General features: G+C 47.2%; 2 protein-coding genes across 3 annotated transcripts in view; both read left to right on the plus strand.

Moving 5' to 3' along the window:
• The first annotated feature begins 1,065 nt into the window (after positions 1-1,065).
• On the plus strand, positions 1,066-3,318 carry osr2 (odd-skipped related transciption factor 2). 2 transcript variants are annotated; one of them, XM_056245129.1, is made up of 3 exons: positions 1,066-1,653; positions 2,353-2,452; positions 2,702-3,318. In XM_056245129.1, the coding sequence occupies exons 1-3, from the start codon at positions 1,103-1,105 to the stop codon at positions 2,912-2,914; spliced, it is 864 nt and encodes a 287-aa protein (XP_056101104.1). In that variant the 5' UTR covers positions 1,066-1,102; the 3' UTR covers positions 2,915-3,318. The 2 variants fall into 2 exon arrangements, with proteins under 2 accessions (XP_056101104.1, XP_056101105.1); XM_056245130.1 differs by having other exon boundaries at positions 1,067-1,653; positions 2,784-3,318.
• Positions 3,319-4,972: 1,654 nt separating this feature from the next.
• The window catches only part of LOC130079891 (intermembrane lipid transfer protein VPS13B), a 30,719-nt gene continuing 13,191 nt past the window's right edge, over positions 4,973-22,500 (plus strand). The window contains exons 1-4 of the mRNA XM_056245128.1: positions 4,973-5,077; positions 6,732-6,896; positions 16,022-16,165; positions 22,365-22,482. Of these exons, the coding sequence (XP_056101103.1) occupies positions 6,750-6,896; positions 16,022-16,165; positions 22,365-22,482 (409 nt within the window). The 5' untranslated portion in view covers positions 4,973-5,077; positions 6,732-6,749. The remainder of the gene's footprint in view (positions 5,078-6,731; positions 6,897-16,021; positions 16,166-22,364; positions 22,483-22,500) is intronic.

Here is a 22,500-nt window from a genome sequence, read left to right on the forward strand (position 1 = left end):
ATAATAATAATAATAATAATAAATCGGAAAAGTTCTATTGTCGTGTTGGTGCCGCTGGGTTCTGATCACATCTGGAGCAAGAAACGCGTATTAATAGAAACTCGGTGTGTCTCATAAAGGTCAGCGCAGTCCTCCTCTCACAGGCCTTGGCCGCTCGCTTATTTAAGGTTATGCTCACAATAATATTTTAATTTCTGCATGAAAAGTAGCTTACAGTCAGTCTGACATGTGAAGATCCCAAACATCCTAAATTACTGTCCTTCAGAAATATTCCGAGATATGAGACATATAAGAGATATTAGAGAGATAAAGCCAGATTAATATCAGGCCTGATGATTCAAACTCATGTTCGCTTATTTCATTTCGGCTCGTCTGACAAGACTGTTTCGTGACTTTCTGCCGAATATTATATGCATAATTTGAACAAGTCAAATCAGCTTTATTTATACAGCGCTTTTACAGCACAGAGTTTCAGAGCAGCTTTACAGAGATAACAGGAGAATAATGCAACAGAGTGTGTGTCTAGAAGAGAAGAGCGTCTCAGTCCAGCTTAAGCGAGTTCAGTGATGCTTCATTTCTGTTATAAAAAAATTATTAATTTAGTTCATTCATATATATATATAGCCGCTCTGGAGAAATCCGTGATGTCATCGTCCAGCTCAGTTCAGTTCTCAAATAGGCTAGTAATGCTGTCAATGCAGGAGATCAATAATACAGCTGGATATTAAATGTCCCTATAAAGCAAACCAAAAGCCAAAGGCGACACACACAAAACAATACAGTCGTAACCTGTTTGTTTAAAAAAGTGTTTTGATGACAACTTGTTTAAATTTGGATATAGGCCTACCGAGCGGCACATGAAAAAAAAAAAAGACAAAATAAAAAAAAAGCAAGAAATAAATCTGTGGATAATAAAATGATGACTGCGCGAAGCAATGCTATATATGTGAGAAACCCACAATAGGCCTAATAAATATGCAACTGAAAAATATATTTCCTGCATGTTTTTCCATGCATATTTTGAATAAGGAAACAACTTTAAAACTGTGAATAAATACTGTTCCTGTGTGTTTTCCCCCAGGATCTGCTCGGCGGTTCTGATATGGGCAGTAAGACTCTCCCGGCCCCGGTGCCGCTTCACCCGGCGCTGTTCCTGCAGTTCCCCGCGGGCGCGGATCCCCGGTACGGGCTTAACACCGGCCACAGCGTGATCCACCACTGGGCCCTCGGGTACCCGCAGATCCCGGGGCTCCTGGACCCGCGCTTCGCGTTCACCGCGACGCTTCCCTTCGCCGCGCATCTGTTCCCCAAACACGGATCGGTGACGCGCGTCGTGCCCGCGCTGCACAAGGACAGACCGCGCTTCGACTTCGCCAACCTCGCGCTCGCGGCCACGCAGGAGGACCCGCCGAAACCGGGAGCGGAGCTGGGGACACTGGGAACACTGGGGAAACTGAGCCCGGACCGCAAGCCCGCGCGCGGGAGACTCCCGTCCAAGAGCAAAAAGGAATTTATTTGCAAGTTTTGCGGGAGACACTTTACAAAGTCCTACAATCTGCTGATCCACGAGCGCACACACACGGACGAGCGCCCGTACACCTGCGACATCTGCCACAAGGCCTTCAGGAGACAAGACCACCTGCGGGACCACAGGTGTGTGTGTGTGTGTGTGTGTGTGTGTGTGTGTGTGTGAGAGAGAGAGTGTGTGTATGTGTGTGTGTGTGTGTGTGTGAGAGAGAGAGTGTGTGTATGTGTGTGTGTGTGTGTGTGTGTGTGTGTGTGTGTGTGTGTGTGTGTGTGGGAAGCTGCACTCTGAAATATAAATGTTCTCTATTTGCATCGATGGTTCCATAAAGAACATTTAACATCCAATCTTACTCGCGGTTCTTTATGAGGAAAGCTCCTTCACACGGAGAGTAATGGGAGTAATGGGAGTAATGGCTGTGTAATGAGCTGACGGTCTCTGGGAATACACTTTAAAACCTGTATCTGTAAGAGTGTGCACGAGCTGATGATGTTCTGCGCGCTCTCGCAGGTATTAGTTATGAATCAAGCTTTATCACTGTAAAAGTTGCTGCGTTACATTTTCAAGTACAGTCAACTTGGATGTTAAATTACTTTGAACTGACTTAAAAAAATGAGTTGATTCGTGTATAACTTACAAAAAAAGTTGAAAACTGCTTAACTTATTTTGATGAGCAATGTAAAAACATGTCATAACTTATTGATAATTGTTCACAGTGTATAGCGCTTTTTACAATACAGATAGTTTTAAAAGCAGCTTTAGAGAGATAAGGGAAGGATGTGTTTGTGCAGCTGTGAGTTATGATCGACACTGATCGTGTTTTGCAGATATATCCACTCCAAGGAGAAGCCCTTCAAGTGCCAGGAGTGCGGCAAGGGCTTCTGCCAGTCGCGGACTTTGGCGGTTCATAAAACGTTGCACTTGCAGGTAAATCGATGCACTGTTTATATATACATGAATAATGTTCTGCAGAAACACGCGCTCGTGCCCGTCGAGCTCTACATTATCGTGTCATGTTTAGGGTGCACGCGCATTCTTGATTGATTGATTGATTGATTGATTATTGACGATCCTCGCGCTTTTATCACCTGGGCCTCAAATGTTGAGAATGAAGCTTATGCATATTTGATGGAAAACTAAAGGGAATAATCCTTTGCTTGCTTCAAATCTGAACAGGAATCTCCTCACAAATGCCCGACATGCGGAAGAACCTTTAATCAAAGAAGTAACCTGAAAACTCACCTTCTCACCCATACAGACCTCAAGCCTTTCTGCTGCCTCCGCTGCGGGAAAGAGTTCCGGCGCAACTGCGACCTGAGGCGCCACACACTCACACACACTCCTCACACACACACACTCTCCTCACACACTCTAACTAACACAGTCTGACACACACACACACACACACACACACACACACACACACACACACACACACACACACACACACACACACACACACACACACACACACACACACACACACACACACACACACACACACACACACACACACAGCTGGACTACTAACTAACAGGAACTCTCTGATCTCGAGCCTCTGGCGGACAGAAAACCGGAGACTCAAGCATCTAAACAGACTCTGTGAACTCATGTAAATAAAGTCTTGATTGTTATTTTTATTATTACCTGCATCTGAACTCAAACTGTGTTCACATCAGTGTGTAAATAAAGCAGCTGCCGAAACAGCACAGGATTGAGGACATGTGTTTTAGCCAAAGACACTTATGAGATGAGACGCATCAATTCTGGAATAAAAGAGTTTCTCTTTTGAATTGTGACTGAAGTTCTGTATCAAACACATCTTCGTTTGTTCTTTAAAAGAAAAGAAAAAAAGAATAATATTTTATTGTTATAGCCTATAATATTTTATTTTATTTCCTAATTCTAATTACATGTCGTGAGACTTGTAATGATTTCTAACGTGAAATAACAGTTATGGTCTTTAATTTTAATTGTTACAATAATTATTATTAGAGCCTATTAAATTGCAGAGCGTTAAACTGAATAGTACACATACACTATAAAATATAGCCTAGGATTGTGTAAAAACTTATTTTTTTTAAAAATAATTCGATATAAATATTCTATTGTCTGAAATGTATTTGTTACTCACGTCATTAAAATTGTAACATTGTGCGATTTAGGCTAATGTATTTTTGTTGCGCGTGAACTGATGATTTCAGATTAATCATCACTCAGTAACAGCGCGTCGTCTTTAATCTCTAAAATAATGCACAGATCCATGGTTTCATATTAAAACACGCGATATTAGTTAATAATAATCCTTATTAAAAAAATAAGGTAGAAAGTAAAATTCTCACATTTTGTAAACAGAAAAAACCTTCGTTTGACACACAGACGGAAACATTTGAAAAAGGGAAATTAATATTTGAATTAATATTAGGTAATATTGACTGTGAATATTGGAAATCAACAATGACGCGCGTGAATGATGAGCATGTGAAATTTAACCCGTAAAATAAATTTCAGATTAATTATAATGCGTTTTAATAGCCTAATTTCGTACAAACGACGCGATTCATAAAGGTGTAATCCCGTGAATAAAACAGAAGATGATCTGAAACTGATTACCATCAAATGATTATATTCAATATTCAGCAAAAGGCAAATCACAAAAACAGAATAAATATGACAGATATTGAGCTGGAATAACAGCTGCAGAAATATAAACACATGCGTTCAGTGATTCCCAGACTCTGTCCTGTCTGATTAGCTGGATTACAATATTCGTGTGTTTATAATAATCATTAGGAGTGTTTAATAAAAAAAAAAAAACTATGGACAGTATTTTATAATGATTAATTGGCTAGTCCGTGTTTAATAGCGTTTTAATGTAGGCTATTGGCTACAATAATAATAGCTAATAATAATAACAAGTATTGTCAGTGTCTATTAAATTATTAGACTGTGTTTAATATTGTAACATCAGTAGCCTATTTATGTAGCCTACTGATTTATATTAATGTGGATTAAAGTGCAGGAGTTTCAGATGTGCTCCAGTCGAACTGTATAGAGTTTATAATAGAGTTTAGAGCCAGTCCTTCACACATTAACAGGAGAGTTATTTGATACGGGTCAATAAATCATTCCTGCATTATAAACACTGATTATTAGTATATTGGTGTTTAATGATTAGCGTAGGCTACTGTCAGAATTAATGATTATTTGTGTATAATCCGTGTTTCAGTAGCCAATGAATATTAAACACGCTTATTTTGACTTTAACGCAACTGATAATCAGTGTTTTGTGTGTGAAAGAAACGGAATGCGTCTTAAAACAGATTTGACTCGAACTATGATGACGCTCATCTGCTTTTGCGTCAGCTCCGTGCCGGAAGTGACGCGTCGACGCAGGCAGTCACGTGGAGTCAGCGTATGCGGAAGTGATGGATGCGCTGGTGTTTGTATTTCTGTAGCAGCTGGACGCGTCGGATGAAGCTGTAAGTGTGTGTTTGTGTGTTTGTGGCACTGAAGTGTTTCGGCGGATGTTGAGACTGACATCAGCTGCAGGTGTGTTAGTCGTGTTCAGGTGTGTTAGTCGTGTTCAGGTGTGTTAGTTGTGTTCAGTTGTGTTAGTCGTGTTCAGTTGTGTTCAGTTGTGTTAGTTGTGTTCGAGCTCTGTCAAGGTGATGATACACAGGGCAACTTTTTGAGCAATGTTGCAGGGCAATCTTGCCGACCGATTGTTGCTTGGGCACTTTCTCATTAAAAATGGGCAATACATTTCTATCTGGATGATTTAGATCAGTTGTGGGCCCTGTGTCTCATCACCTTCAGTCTGCTCATGTTCGTCTGTCAGTGAAGACAGTAAAACTCAGCGTCTGTTAATATTCATATTCTAGGATTATATCAGTGCAATAAAGGCCCACATTTTAATCACTTATTGAATAAAGCGTCTGTTTGTAATGACTTGTAATACATGTGGGCACAATTTGTCAAACACAGGCTTGTTTCTGAAATATAGATCTGTAATAGAGAGGAACAAATGTTCTATTATGTTTAATGAAAAACAGCATTAGACAGATGTGCGATTCCCATTTTCAGCCGAAGTTTCTCTTTAACTCTCTGAGATCAGATCAGAATACACACACACACACACACACTAACCCTACCCCTAAACCTAACACACACACACACAGTCAATAAGAGAAAGATTAGGGGAATAAACAAAGAAAACAGTTACTAAAATGAATTCCAAAGCTAGAGCAAGCCCTTTAGGGTGAGGCAGCTGAGGGCCCGTGGGTGACTGGTTACTGTCCGTCAGTGTGTGTGTCAGTGTGTGTGTCAGTGTGTGTGTCAGTGTGTGCTGAAGGGCCGTCATTAGAGGAGGGACTGAAAGGCCTTCATGACACCAGGGTTATTAGATTAATGCACATTCTCTCTTAATCTTATGCCTAATATGCTGAAAACTGTCTCCTCATACTGACATTGACGTGAATCACGCTAATGATTTATTTATCAATTCATGGCATATCATTTTCCATCCTCTCTAGACTGACATGTGATGCGTGTGTGTGTGATGAACCTTTTCTCTAAAATGTTCAGCTCTTGCACCTCGATCCTGTTTCAGAGTGTGTGTTCTCGAGCTCAAACACTGATTAACAGTCTCTGTCTTCTGTAGAGCGGTGTCGTGTCAGCGGCCCCTAAGTTAATCACTAATGATCTTTACAACGGAAGTGAATCGATCAAAACTAACTTTATCTGGACAATAACTTTATTCTAGAGCTGCTGTAAAGCCTAAACACTCTGTTACTGTAATCTCCTGTTATCACTGTAAAGCTGCTGTTAAACTCTACTGTTAAAGCGCTGTATAGATGGAGACTGAATGGTAAATTTGACAAATAAAAAATTAGGATTTGGTGTGTCCTCAATATTACTCTCTTTCATGATTTAACATTTATGTTATAAAAAAAGTTCTGAAGTGTTAGACTTTGACTGTTAAATCTGAAGCTCCGCCTACTGTGATGTGATTGGCCGTCTCAACAGTGACGGACAGCTGAGATGAGTCTCTGAGTTATAAACCCGTCTGTGACTGAACAGCAGCATCGTGTGTGTGTGTGTGTGTGTTCGTTCAGATGATTGTTTTCATGCCAGACTTATGGTCTATATAGATTCTGTGGTCATCTGACTGAAGTGTGTGTGTGTGTGTGTGTGTGTGTGTCAGGCACGAGGGCTGGTCAGGATGCTGGAGTCGTATGTTTCTCCTCTCTTGATGAGTTATGTGAACCGCTACATAAAGAACCTGAAGCCGTCGGACCTGCAGCTGTCGTTATGGGGCGGAGACGTGGTTCTGAGCAAACTGGACCTGAGGCTGGACGTGCTGGAGCAGGTGAGAGCGACCGACCCGACACACACACTCACGGCCCGACCCGACCTGACACACTCACGGCCCGACCCGACACACTCACGGCCCAACCCGACACACACTCACGGCCCGACCCGACCCGACACACTCACGACCCGACCCGACACACACACTCACGGCCCGACCCGACCTGACACACTCACGGCCCGACCCGACACACTCACGGCCCGACCCGACACACTCACGGCCCGACCCGACACACTCACGGCCCAACCCGACACACTCACGGCCCGACCCGACCCGACACACTCACGACCCGACCCGACACACACACTCACGGCCCGACCCGACCTGACACACACACTCACGGCCCGACCCGACCCGACACACACACTCACGGCCCGACCCGACACACACACTCACGGCCCAACCCGACACACACACTCACGGCCCGACCCGACCCGACACACACACTCACGGCCCGACCCGACACACACACTCACGGCCCAACCCGACACACACACACTCACGGCCCGACCCGACCCGACACACTCACGACCCGACCCGACACGACACACACTCACGGCCCGACCCGACCTGACACACTCACGGCCCGACCCGACACACTCACGGCCCAACCCGACACACACTCACGGCCCGACCCGACCCGACACACTCACGACCCGACCCGACACACACACTCACGGCCCGACCCGACCTGACACACTCACGGCCCGACCCGACACACTCACGGCCCGACCCGACACACTCACGGCCCGACCCGACACACTCACGGCCCAACCCGACACACTCACGGCCCGACCCGACCCGACACACTCACGACCCGACCCGACACACACACTCACGGCCCGACCCGACCTGACACACACACTCACGGCCCGACCCGACCCGACACACACACTCACGGCCCGACCCGACACACACACTCACGGCCCAACCCGACACACACACTCACGGCCCGACCCGACCCGACACACACACTCACGGCCCGACCCGACACACACACTCACGGCCCAACCCGACACACACACACTCACGGCCCGACCCGACCCGACACACTCACGACCCGACCCGACACGACACACACTCACGGCCCGACCCGACCTGACACACTCACGGCCCGACCCGACACACACACTCACGGCCCGACCCGACACACACACACTCACGGCCCGACCCGACCCGACACACTCACGACCCGACCCGACACGACACACACTCACGGCCCGACCCGACCTGACACACTCACGGCCCGACCTGACACACACACTCACGGCCCGACCCGACCCGACACACACACTCACGGCCCGACCCGACACACACACTCACGGCCCAACCCGACACACACACTCACGGCCCGACCCGACCCGACACACACACTCACGGCCCGACCCGACACACACACTCACGGCCCAACCCGACACACACACACTCACGGCCCGACCCGACCCGACACACTCACGACCCGACCCGACACGACACACACTCACGGCCCGACCCGACCTGACACACTCACGGCCCGACCCGACACACACACTCACGACTCGACCCGACCTGACACACTCACGGCCCGACCCGGCCTGACACACTCACGGCCCGACCCGGCCTGACACACTCACGGCCCGACCCGACCTGACACACTCATGGCCCAACCCGACACACACACTCACGGCCCGACCCGACCCGACACATCACGACCCGACCCGACACACACACTCACGGCCCGACCCGACCTGACACACACACTCACGGCCCGACCCGACCCGACACACACACTCACGGCCCGACCCGACACACACACTCACGGCCCGACCCGACACACACACTCACGGCCCGACCCGACCCGACACACACACTCACGGCCCGACCCGACACACACACTCACGGCCCAACCCGACACACACACACTCACGGCCCGACCCGACCCGACACACTCACGACCCGACCCGACACACACTCACGGCCCGACCCGACCTGACACACTCACGGCCCGACCCGACACACACACTCACGGCCCGACCCGACACACACACTCACGACTCGACCCGACCTGACACACTCACGGCCCGACCCGACCTGACACACTCACGGCCCGACCCGACCTGACACACTCACGGCCCGACCCGACACACACACTCACGGCCCGACCCGACACACACACTCACGACTCGACCCGACCTGACACACTCACGGCCCGACCCGGCCTGACACACTCACGGCCCGACCCGACCTGACACACTCACGGCCCGACCCGACACGACACACTCACGGCCCGACCCGACACGACACACTCACGGCCCGACCCGACACACACTCACGGCCCGGCCTGACCCGACACACACACTCACGGCCCGGCCTGACCCGACACACACACTCACGGCCCGACCCGACACACACACTCACGGCCCAACCCGACACACACACACTCACGGCCCGACCCGACACACACTCACGGCCCGGCCTGACCCGACACACACACTCACGGCCCGACCCGACCCGACACACACACTCACGGCCCGACCCGACACACACACTCACGGCCCAACCCGACACACACACACTCACGGCCCGACCCGACCCGACACACTCACGACCCGACCCGACACACACTCACGGCCCGACCCGACCTGACACACTCACGGCCCGACCCGACACACACACTCACGGCCCGACCCGACACACACACTCACGACTCGACCCGACCTGACACACTCACGGCCCGACCCGACCTGACACACTCACGGCCCGACCCGGCCTGACACACTCACGGCCCGACCCGGCCTGACACACTCACGGCCCGACCCCACCTGACACACTCACGGCCCGACCCGGCCTGACACACTCACGGCCCGACCCGACCTGACACACTCACGGCCCGACCCGACACGACACACTCACGGCCCGACCCGACACACACTCACGGCCCGGCCTGACCCGACACACACACTCACGGCCCGGCCTGACCCGACACACACACTCACGGCCCGGCCTGACCCGACACACACACTCACGGCCCGACCCGACACACACACTCAGGGCCCGACCCGACACACACACTCAGGGCCCGACCCGACACACACACTCACGGCCCGACCCGACCCGACACACACACTCACGGCCTGACCCGACACACACTCACGGCCCGGCCTGACCCGACACACACACTCACGGCCCGACCCGACACACACACTCAGGGCCCGGCCCGACACACACACTCACGGCCCGACCCGACACACACACTCAGGGCCCGACCCGACACACACACTCACGGCCCGACCCGACCCGACACACACACTCACGGCCCGACCCGACACACACACTCACGGCCCGACCCGACACACACACTCACGGCCCGACCCGACCCGACACACTCACGACCCGACCCGACACACTCACGGCCCGACCCGACCTGACACACACACTCACGGCCCGACCCGACCCGACACACACACTCACGGCCCGACCCGACCCGACACACACACTCACGGCCCGACCCGACACACACACTCACGGCCCGACCCGACACACACACTCACGGCCCGACCCGACCCGACACACACACTCACGGCCCGGCCTGACCCGACACACACACTCACGGCCCGACCCGACACACACACTCACGGCCCGGCCTGACCCGACACACACACTCACGGCCCGACCCGACACACACACTCACGGCCCGACCCGACACACACACTCACGGCCCGGCCTGACCCGACACACACACTCACGGCCCGACCCGACACACACACTCACGGCCCGGCCTGACCCGACACACACACTCACGGCCCGACCCGACACACACACTCACGGCCCGGCCTGACCCGACACACACACTCACGGCCCGACCCGACACACACACTCACGGCCCGACCCGACACACACACTCACGGCCCGGCCTGACCCGACACACACACTCACGGCCCGACCCGACACACACACTCACGGCCCGGCCTGACCCGACACACACACTCACGGCCCGACCCGACACACACACTCACGGCCCGGCCTGACCCGACACACACACTCACGGCCCGGCCTGACCCGACACACACACTCACGGCCCGACCCGACACACACACTCAGGGCCCGGCCCGACACACACACTCACGGCCCGACCCGACACACACACTCACGGCCCGACCCGACACACACACTCACGGCCCGACCCGACACACACACTCACGGCCCGACCCGACACACACTCACGGCCCGACCCGACACGACACACTCACGGCCCGACCCGACACACACTCACGGCCCGACCCGACACACACACTCACGGCCCGACCTGAACCAACCCGGCACACTCATGACCCGACCCTCTTGTATTTGCTAGAATCCATGATGCCATGTATCTGGAGAAGTCCAGGACCTCCAGCAGAGTATTGCCCCACAGCATTAGAGGTCCAGCGCTGTATTTACCCGTATATGGGGAACTTTATATCCCATCTGGTGTGTTTGCTGCCAAAAAGCTCTTCTTTAGTTCCAGTCGCGTCTGACAGCTGAACATGCTGGAGTTTGTGTCTGGAGGAGCGAGGAGGATTTCCTTGAAACGCTCCTGAACAACATGTGCTGATGTCGGGTTTAGGCTTTCTGAGCCCAGTAGGCCGCTGTACGCGAGCTGTATCGTTCAGTTTCGCTCCGACAAACGGGGCACTACATTTTCTTTTGCTCAATATGTTCAACGTTAATAAAAGGTATCCAAGCAAAAAGTTCTCCACACATTATCCTGCAGTTAATGAGAAAAGTGTAATTTATTGGCGCACTATATTGACTGCGTATTGAGACATATAAAACTGTTGAGCTAGATTTTCAACCAATCAGCATCGAAAATGTAAGTAGGTCACAGCCAAAATCAAGCTAATATCACTACGCACATGTAAACATGGAGGAGGACGTAAGCAGCGCATCTTCATCTGATAGCGGCGATCAAGCTCGATTAACATCCGTAAAGTGTATTCTTCACGTCGGAGAAGGTGTTGGGAAAGGTCCGCAGCCCTTCTGAAGTCCGATGGGAACAAATCAAGCAATGTGCGAAGGAATGCCTCTAAACGTCGGACACTACGGAGCTAGCTATCCCATACTGCAGGTAAGCTACTTTCATAACATATCAATATTTGTTTGTTATTTTTGGGTGATGCTCATTTACAAACTTCCCGATCAGAATCCCGATAAAAACATCGACATGTTGAGAGACGTTGTCCTCCGTTGCTTGATCTGTTATCTGGGTGAAAAAGAGGATGACCTCATCCAAGAGTATGGTGTTTTGGTCCACTTTAGACATTCTACTGACTATAAGTAACATCAACTACATGTTAACTTACTCTATTAACCCTAACCTAGCAGTCTACTAATACTCTGAGTTAGTTGACATGTAGTTACTATACAGTTAGTAGAATGTCAATAGTGGACCATCGAAATTTAACCCCCCCCCCCTACAATAGTGTCAAATTTATTTTATTTTTTCTTCCTTAATACACCCTCTGTCATTGGTGAAACTGTACTTATGTTATTGTGACAGTCTTTGTGGTCCGCAGAAACATAATATTTTTATGTTTCAGTGATTACAAAGAAAATAAACTATAATGGTTTACTTGTAGTTGTCTTAGCATTTTAAGCTGTTATAAGAAATTTTTACAACCGTACACAAATCAAGTTTATAATTATGGACAGACTTATAATGAGACAGACGAGATAAAAATACTTCTTTAATGTTTGTTTTACAGTGTGAAATGGAGATATCCTGCAGCACATAATGAAATCTGCAAGAGGGATTCTCAGGAGGATTTCAGCATCATCGTGGAGGGGATGCGAGTCATGGCTGGCTTGGCAAGAGCCTGTGCTGTTCCTCTTGGACTCACGGATGCACTAAACCTCAGCTACCCGAAAGAACTGAGGCACACTTTTGAGGCCTTTCAGAAGCTCTTCTTGGAACTGGATGTTTGCAAGTTTTCCCCAAAATTACTAACACTTAAAAACAAACTCATGACTTAGATTGAGACAATGCATTATGACCAAGTTCTGGTGAAAAAACCCTGCATTGATTGATGAACGTTTAATATTGTTCTACATACAAGCTTTCAGCAAGTACAAATTATTTGATATGTTTTGCTACAAGTTATTCACAAGTTTCAGTCAAGAATGTGACTTTTCCAACAGAAATTTGTATGCACATGTTTTTGTGTAACAAAATGATCTTTCTCAATGACATGGCAAATGTTAGCATTTTTTTGCTTTTATTTTTTTAATATCTTAAAACTGCTGTCTTACATTTTATATAGATTTGTTTTATTTGTGCAAAAAAAACAGAATAAAAGCATGTTTGATAACAAAAAGTGCATTATGTATTCATTATTATCTTAACCTGAAAAAGGCAGTAAATGTTATAATTAAGTAAATTTCATTAATACAAACGAGTAAATTCTGCTTGATTTATTTGTGAGACAACTTATATTAAAAAAGCACATTCCACACTAATAATATTAAATTCATCATGTGCCATAGACTAAATAATTTAGGAAATTTTACTTAATTTAGTCGGGTATATTTCACACACAAAAAAAACCTTAAAATCTACTCAAATATAATACGTGTAATATTGTTACTGCTCGTGTATGCGAATTGACAATTCACCATTAAATGTGTTATTTTGAAAAGTGTTTTTTTTATATATTATATTTTGGCTGAATTCTATTTGTTATTCAGATTTTACCTCAAATATTACCTTTGAATTGGAACAACATAATGAGAAGTAATTGGGATGTTAATGCTACAGTAGAAGTTTTCTTGATAATCTTATGTTTACTGTGCCTAGATAGCAACTTCAGGTATATCACACATTTCAAACTGGTTTATTTTGTACCTCAGGTGGTAATTCGGCATTTTTGGGTTTATATGATAAACAGTTTGAAAGTGCAAAATTCCCTATGTTTTCCCTTTTTTTCAAAATGGGCACCTTTAGCATCATTTTTCTCAAAAACTGCAAGGTTGTGTGCGGAGAACTTTTTCCTAAGGAATCTCTATATATTTCTGATTGGGTAGTGCCCCACATGGTGGAACGAAACCCTATTTCTAGGCCTCTTTTAGGCTACCGACAGCGGCCTACAAGACTCACTAATCTCTGCGACTCTCCATCTGTGATCCTGGAGAGGCTTTGGCCACTCGAACTCGTGCATCCGGACGATAAAGACACGTCCTCTTCCCGGCAGATTCACAACATCTTCAGTGGATTGTCTTTAGATTTACAGGCACACAAACTTTGGAAGAATGATGTTCATGGCTCTCAGACAGGAGAGCTCCATGCAGAGCTGATAGAAAAAACAAATAAGTTTCAACATTAATTGTCCTTCAAGAAAGAGAGTATTAGCTGTGTGCAGTGACCCGCATCTGGGTTTCGAACACTGAACGTGTGTTTGCTCCACATGAAGATCTCCGTGTCTCTGGGACTGAACCATTAGAGCCTTGAAAAGGAAAGTTTGTTAAGAGCTGGAATCTGAAAGGATGATATCTTTAATACTTCTGGAGTTTCAGGCATGCAAACTTCGGGCAAAAAAAAGTGCTTTTTCCAATTTGTGAACTTTCACTGTTGGGATATCATGAAACAGAGGTTGCTAAAGTCATCAGATTTGACTAATAGATCTACTAATATCTGTGTACAAATAAAATAATGATGCTGCCATATTTCTAAAGTCATTTTTACTCCTCTGAAATTTGGTCACACACACACACACACACACACCCTCTACAAAACAGTGGATTACCCCGTAAATATACATCCATGACATTTAATGACATTTAATATTTTGGCTTTTTATATCTATTGATGTTTGTCTTTCTACAGAAAAAAACCACAAAAAAAAACCAATGTAATCTGGGTAGCTCTGGCAGATTAGACAGGGAAGGACGTGTTCTGATCTGCTGCGCCGGCGAGGAGAATGATGGCACCTCATTCTGGCCAGTTTGTGGAATTGTTACAAGCATGTGGAATGATTTTTATCTGTTAGAAAAGAAATCATAATTGAGTTTCTCGATAAAACTCTTTCCCTGACACGTAGTGTAGATCTATCTGACAGCATTAGCATCGTGGCGTCAGAGAGCTGAACACTGAGCCGCTATGAGGATAGCATGAGTGTCGGTGTAGCGTTCCTCGGAGCGTCCTCTCGCCGTCTGACACTCGCTCGCATCCACTCCAGAACCGCTTTCTTATTTGGGCAACTCTGAGCTTTTGCAGTTGTGATATCTGGAAGGGATCACTGTGTCATGTTGTGAGAATGTTTGGCTCTCAGACTTTGATGCAGGATATTATTAGAAGCAGCTTTCCTCGTCCCGACTCCCGAGCGGGAGTTTAGCTTTCCTCGGAGATCTCCTGTGGAAGCGACTGGAGTCCGGACAGACCAGCTCTGGAGGCGCTCGAAGCCTGTACACTCGTTACTTCTGTACCAGGGGTTGAAACTAACACTCGCCAAATGCGGGTATAAATCAGCTGTGGCGAGGAACGCTGTCAAATCACGAGCTAAGTCGGTGTGTTACTCATTATGTTTACTCACTTTGCTGGAGAAGTTCGAGTAAGACACATCTGTGCAGATTCAGCGCAAATACTCGTGAGTCATCATGATATATTAAACACAGCGTAGAATCGGCTCATATCTGCTAACCTGAACACACTCGTCACTGCGCCACATATAACAGCGCTTGTTCGTTTGCACTGAAGCAATAGCGGAGATTAAAAACATTTGGTTTACAGAAAAGACATTGTTATTTTCTTTTTTTATATTCTGTGTCCTGCATTGATCTGTCCTCCTAAAACACATGTTTGGTGATGAGGATGAAAGAGGAAGAGGAGATGCTGGATAATAGGATCTGTTTTTGAATAAGAAATCAAAATTTTATATATATTAATATGTATTAAAGCTTTGACATAGTTAATCCGGTTCATTTCTTTCCTTTTTTTTCCCGGCTAGTAGAAGTTCTGAGTGGCCGGTAACTTAAAAATGTAGTAGCCAAATTGGCCGGTGAGTGAAAAAGTTAATTTCAAACGCTGTTCTGTGCGATCCTTCTGATTGAGCTCTACAGCAAAACGTTTGTTGTTCTCAGTGTTTTGACTGACAGATGGTGTGTGTGTGCAGGAGCTCAAGCTGCCCTTCATGTTCCTGAGCGGCCACATCCACGAGCTGCGCATCCACGTGCCCTGGACCAAACTGAGCTCCGAGCCCGTGGTCATCACCATCAACACCATGGAGTGCATCCTCAAGCTTCGGGACGGAGCCGCGGTCAGTGTCTGAGATACACCTGAGATACACCTGAGATACACACGAGATACACACGAGATACACCTGAGATACACACGAGATACACCTGAGATACACCTGAGATACACACCAGATATACACGAGATACACCTGAGATACACCTGAGATACACACGAGATACACACGAGATACACCTGAGATACACCTGAGATACACACGAGATACACCTGAGATACACCTGAGATACACACCAGATATACACCAGATACACCTGAGATACACCTGAGATACACACGAGATACACACGAGATACACCTGAGATACACCTGAGATACACACGAGATACACACGAGATACACCTGAGATACACACCAGATATACACCAGATACACACGAGATACACCTGAGATACACCTGAGATACACCTGAGATACACCTGAGATACACCTGAGATACACCTGAGATACACACGAGATACACACGAGATACACCTGAGATACACCTGAGATACACCTGAGATACACACCAGATATACACCAGATACACACGAGATACACCTGAGATACACCTGAGATACACCTGAGATACACACGAGATACACCTGAGATACACCTGAGATACACACCAGATATACACCAGATACACACGAGATACACCTGAGATACACCTGAGATACACCTGAGATACACCTGAGATACACACGAGATACACCTGAGATACACCTGAGATACACCTGAGATACACCTGAGATACACACCAGATATACACCAGATACACACGAGATACACCTGAGATACACCTGAGATACACCTGAGATACACCTGAGATACACCTGAGATACACACGAGATACACCTGAGATACACCTGAGATACACCTGAGATACACCTGAGATACACCTGAGATACACCTGAGATACACCTGAGATACACACGAGATACACCTGAGATACACCTGAGATACACACCAGATATACACCAGATACACACGAGATACACCTGAGATACACCTGAGATACACCTGAGATACACCTGAGATACACACGAGATACACCTGAGATACACCTGAGATACACCTGAGATACACCTGAGATACACACCAGATATACACCAGATACACACGAGATACACCTGAGATACACCTGAGATACACCTGAGATACACCTGAGATACACACGAGATACACCTGAGATACACCTGAGATACACCTGAGATACACACGAGATACACCTGAGATACACCTGAGATACACACGAGATACACCTGAGATACACCTGAGATACACACGAGATACACCTGAGATACACCTGAGATACACCTGAGATACACCTGAGATACACCTGAGATACACCTGAGATACACACGAGATACACCTGAGATACACCTGAGATACACCTGAGATACACCTGAGATACACCTGAGATACACACGAGATACACCTGAGATACACCTGAGATACACCTGAGATACACCTGAGATACACACGAGATACACCTGAGATACACCTGAGATACACACGAGATACACCTGAGATACACCTGAGATACACCTGAGATACACACGAGATACACCTGAGATACACCTGAGATACACCTGAGATACACACGAGATACACCTGAGATACACCTGAGATACACACGAGATACACCTGAGATACACCTGAGATACACACGAGATACACCTGAGATACACCTGAGATACACACGAGATACACCTGAGATACACCTGAGATACACACGAGATACACCTGAGATACACCTGAGATACACCTGAGATACACACGAGATACACCTGAGATACACCTGAGATACACCTGAGATACACACGAGATACACCTGAGATACACCTGAGATACACACGAGATACACCTGAGATACACCTGAGATACACACGAGATACACCTGAGATACACCTGAGATACACCTGAGATACACCTGAGATACACACGAGATACACCTGAGATACACCTGAGATACACCTGAGATACACCTGAGATACACACGAGATACACCTGAGATACACCTGAGATACACACGAGATACACCTGAGATACACCTGAGATACACCTGAGATACACCTGAGATACACCTGAGATACACACGAGATACACCTGAGATACACCTGAGATACACACGAGATACACCTGAGATACACACCAGATATACACCAGATACACACGAGATACACCTGAGATACACACCAGATATACACCAGATACACACGAGATACACCTGAGATACACCTGAGATACACCTGAGATACACCTGAGATACACCTGAGATACACACGAGATACACCTGAGATACACACGAGATACACCTGAGATACACCTGAGATACACACCAGATATACACGAGATACACCTGAGATACACACGAGATACACCTGAGATACTCCTGAGATACACCTGAGATACACCTGAGATACACCTTAGATACACCTGAGATACACACGAGATACACCTGAGATACACCTGAGATACACACGAGATACACCTGAGATACACCTGAGATACACCTGAGATACACCTGAGATACACCTGAGATACACCTGAGATACACCTGAGATACACCTGAGATACACACGAGATACACCTGAGATACACACCAGATATACACCAGATACACACGAGATACACCTGAGATACACACCAGATATACACCAGATACACACGAGATACAAACGAGATACACCTGAGATACACACGAGATACACCTGAGATACACCTGAGATACACACGAGATACACCTGAGATACACCTGAGATACACCTGAGATACACCTGAGATACACACCAGATATACACCAGATACACACGAGATACACCTGAGATACACCTGAGATACACCTGAGATACACCTGAGATACACCTGAGATACACCTGAGATACACACCAGATATACACCAGATACACACGAGATACACCTGAGATACACCTGAGATACACCTGAGATACACCTGAGATACACCTGAGATACACCTGAGATACACCTGAGATACACACGAGATACACCTGAGATACACACGAGATACACACGAGATACACCTGAGATACACACCAGATATACACCAGATACACCTGAGATACACCTGAGATACACCTGAGATACACACGAGATACACCTGAGATACACCTGAGATACACACGAGATACTTTTTACAGCAGAATCAGATTTTTTCTTATATTTGATGATTTTTTTCAAAATTGATTCTGTTATTTCCTGTTTATTTCCGTGAAGCTGCTGTGAAACATAAAGTGCTATAGAAATAAAGCTTGCCATGGACGTTGGAGATCTCGAGTTCTTCAGCGAGTCGTTCAGAGGAGGTCCAGATGGCCAGTTAGAAACACATTTAGGAGGGAAGTCAATTAGAGCTGATTATAGCGGCTTCTGCAGAACAGATCTGGAACATGTGTGTGTTGCTCTGCACTGATGTGTGTGTGTGTGTGTGTGTGTTGCACTGCTCTGAGCTACTGCCATGTGGAAACAGCACCGTATACACTGGGACATTCCCAAACAGGTATTTGATGCAGATGTGTTTCACAGAGCCGCCCGGGTTAGAAAGAACTTTTGGAAAATTGCAAATGACGTTGAGACAAATTATGCGCTGGTAAAGCAGAGAGACCCGACAGCGGACGCACACGCACACACACAGTGTGTTGTGTCTCAGATGTGTGTGTTGTGTCTCAGATGTGTGTGTGTGTTGGGTCTCAGATGTGTGTGTGTTGTGTCTCAGATGTGTGTGTGTGTTTGTGTGTTGTGTCTCAGATGTGTGTGTTGGGTCTCAGATGTGTGTGTTGTGTCTCAGATGTGTGTGTGTGTTGGGTCTCAGATGTGTGTGTTGTCTCAGATGTGTGTGTGTGTGTGTGTGTTGTGTCTCAGATGTGTGTGTTGTGTCTCAGATGTGTGTGTGTGTTGGGTCTCAGATGTGTGTGTGTGTTGGGTCTCAGATGTGTGTGTGTGTTTGTGTGTTGTGTCTCAGATGTGTGTGTTGTGTCTCAGATGTGTGTGTGTTGTCTCAGATGTGTGTGTGTGTGTTGTGTCTCAGATGTGTGTGTTGTGTCTCAGATGTGTGTGTGTGTTGGGTCTCAGATGTGTGTGTGTGTTTGTGTGTTGTGTCTCAGATGTGTGTGTTGTGTCTCAGATGTGTGTGTGTTGTCTCAGATGTGTGTGTGTGTGTTGTGTCTCAGATGTGTGTGTTGTGTCTCAGATGTGTGTGTGTGTTGGGTCTCAGATGTGTGTGTGTGTTTGTGTGTTGTGTCTCAGATGTGTGTGTTGTATCTCAGATGTGTGTGTTGTGTCTCAGATGTGTGTGTGTGTTGGGTCTCAGATGTGTGTGTTGTGTCTCAGATGTGTGTGTTGTGTCTCAGATGTGTGTGTGTGTTGTATCTCAGATGTGTGTGTTGTGTCTCAGATGTGTGTGTGTGTTGTATCTCAGATGTGTGTGTTGTGTCTCAGATGTGTGTGTGTGTTGGGTCTCAGATGTGTGTGTGTGTGTGTGTGTTGTGTCTCAGATGTGTGTGTTGTGTCTCAGATGTGTGTGTTGTGTCTCAGATGTGTGTGTGTGTGTGTGTGTGTTCCGAACAGAAGGAGGGTCTAGTGTCTGCTAAGCTTTGAGTTGTTCTGATGATTAATGATCTAATGAGTGAGTTTGTTTTTACAGTTCCTCTGAGCAGCTGAATATGATCCTGCAGAAATATACGCTTCATGTTCACGATCTGCAGTGAAGCTGCGCTGTGTGTGTGTGTGTGTGTGTGTGTGCAGACGTGGAGGTGTGTGAATAATCATCAGGAGTTGCTGAGCTGAAGATTCAGTCTTGAGTAACAGAGCAGCTCGTCTGTGAATGAAGTGTTAATCGCTCCTGTGTGTGTGTGTGTGTGTGTGTGTGTGTGTGTGTGAGACGTCTTCATTAACGCAGCTGGTGCTGTGTGTGTGTGTGTGGATGGTTAAGGGTTTTGTTGATGTTACGGAGGTTGACTGAGTGTGTTTAACTCAGGACCCATGTGATGTTGGTCTGAGGTCAAAGGTCGGGCTGTGGGGGTGTATGGGCCGTTACTGATGCAGTAAAGTGAATCTCTCCAGTAAATCAGTGTGTGTTATCAGTGACAGTGTGTGTTATCAGTGACAGGCATTCTGGGACGTTTGTGTCTGACCTCGACATCCACTCGTCTGATTCTTTTAGACACTTCTTCACTCTTTCATCGCAAACACGCCGCAATAAACGAGAAATAAACCTTTACTGCTGTTTATCCCTCATTCCTTCAGACACATACACTCAGCTACAAACACACACACACACACACACACACTCAGACACACAGATCTAGAATAAAGTTATTGTCCAGATAAAGTTAGTTTTGATTGATTCACTTCCGTTGTAAAGATCATTAGTGATTAACTTAGGGGCCGCTAACACGACACCGCTCTACTGAGAACCCTTAATGCGATCCGGCCGCTCATCCGCACACATCAGTGTTTGAGCTCGAGAACACACACTCTGAAACAGGATCCGAGGTGCAAGCGCTGATTTTTTTTTATAAACTTTATAATCTCCGTGTGAACTTGAATATGTGACACTTAGTCTCTCTCACACACACACACACACACACACACACACACACACACACACACACACACACACACACACACACACACACACACACACACACACACACACACACACACACACACACACACACACACACACACACACACACACACACACATTCACAGTCTCTCTCTCACACACACACACACACACACTCACAGTCTCTCTCTCTCTCACACACTCACACTCACAGTCTCTCTCACACACACACACTCACAGTCTCTCTCTCACACACACACACACACACACACACACACATTCACAGTCTCTCTCTCTCACACACACACACACACACACACTCACAGTCTCTCTCTCTCTCACACACACACACACACACACACACATTCACAGTCTCTCTCTCTCACACACACACACACACACTCACTCACAGTCTCTCTCTCACACACACACACACACACTCACACACTCACACACACACACACACACACACACACACACACACACACACACACATACACACACACACACACACACACACACTCACACTCACAGTCTCTCTCACACACACACATACACACACACTCACTCACACACACACGCTCTTCCTCTCTCAGATGTGTGTGTAAGCTTGTGATTGTGTTGTTTCTGTGTGCAGGATGATAATGAGAGCTGTGGGTCCAGTTCCACCAATCGCAGCGCGTCTGAGAGCTCGAGGGCGTCGGCTAAACCTCGACGTGTGCAGCAGAACCCCAGCGACCCGGACCTGCCCCCAGGTGTGTGTGAGTGTGTGT

The sequence above is a fragment of the Rhinichthys klamathensis genome, unplaced genomic scaffold (genome assembly GCF_029890125.1).
Source record: "Rhinichthys klamathensis goyatoka isolate OS25496 unplaced genomic scaffold, OSU_Roscu_1.1 h1tg001470l_1, whole genome shotgun sequence".
NCBI classification, from domain to species: Eukaryota; Metazoa; Chordata; class Actinopteri; order Cypriniformes; family Leuciscidae; genus Rhinichthys; species Rhinichthys klamathensis.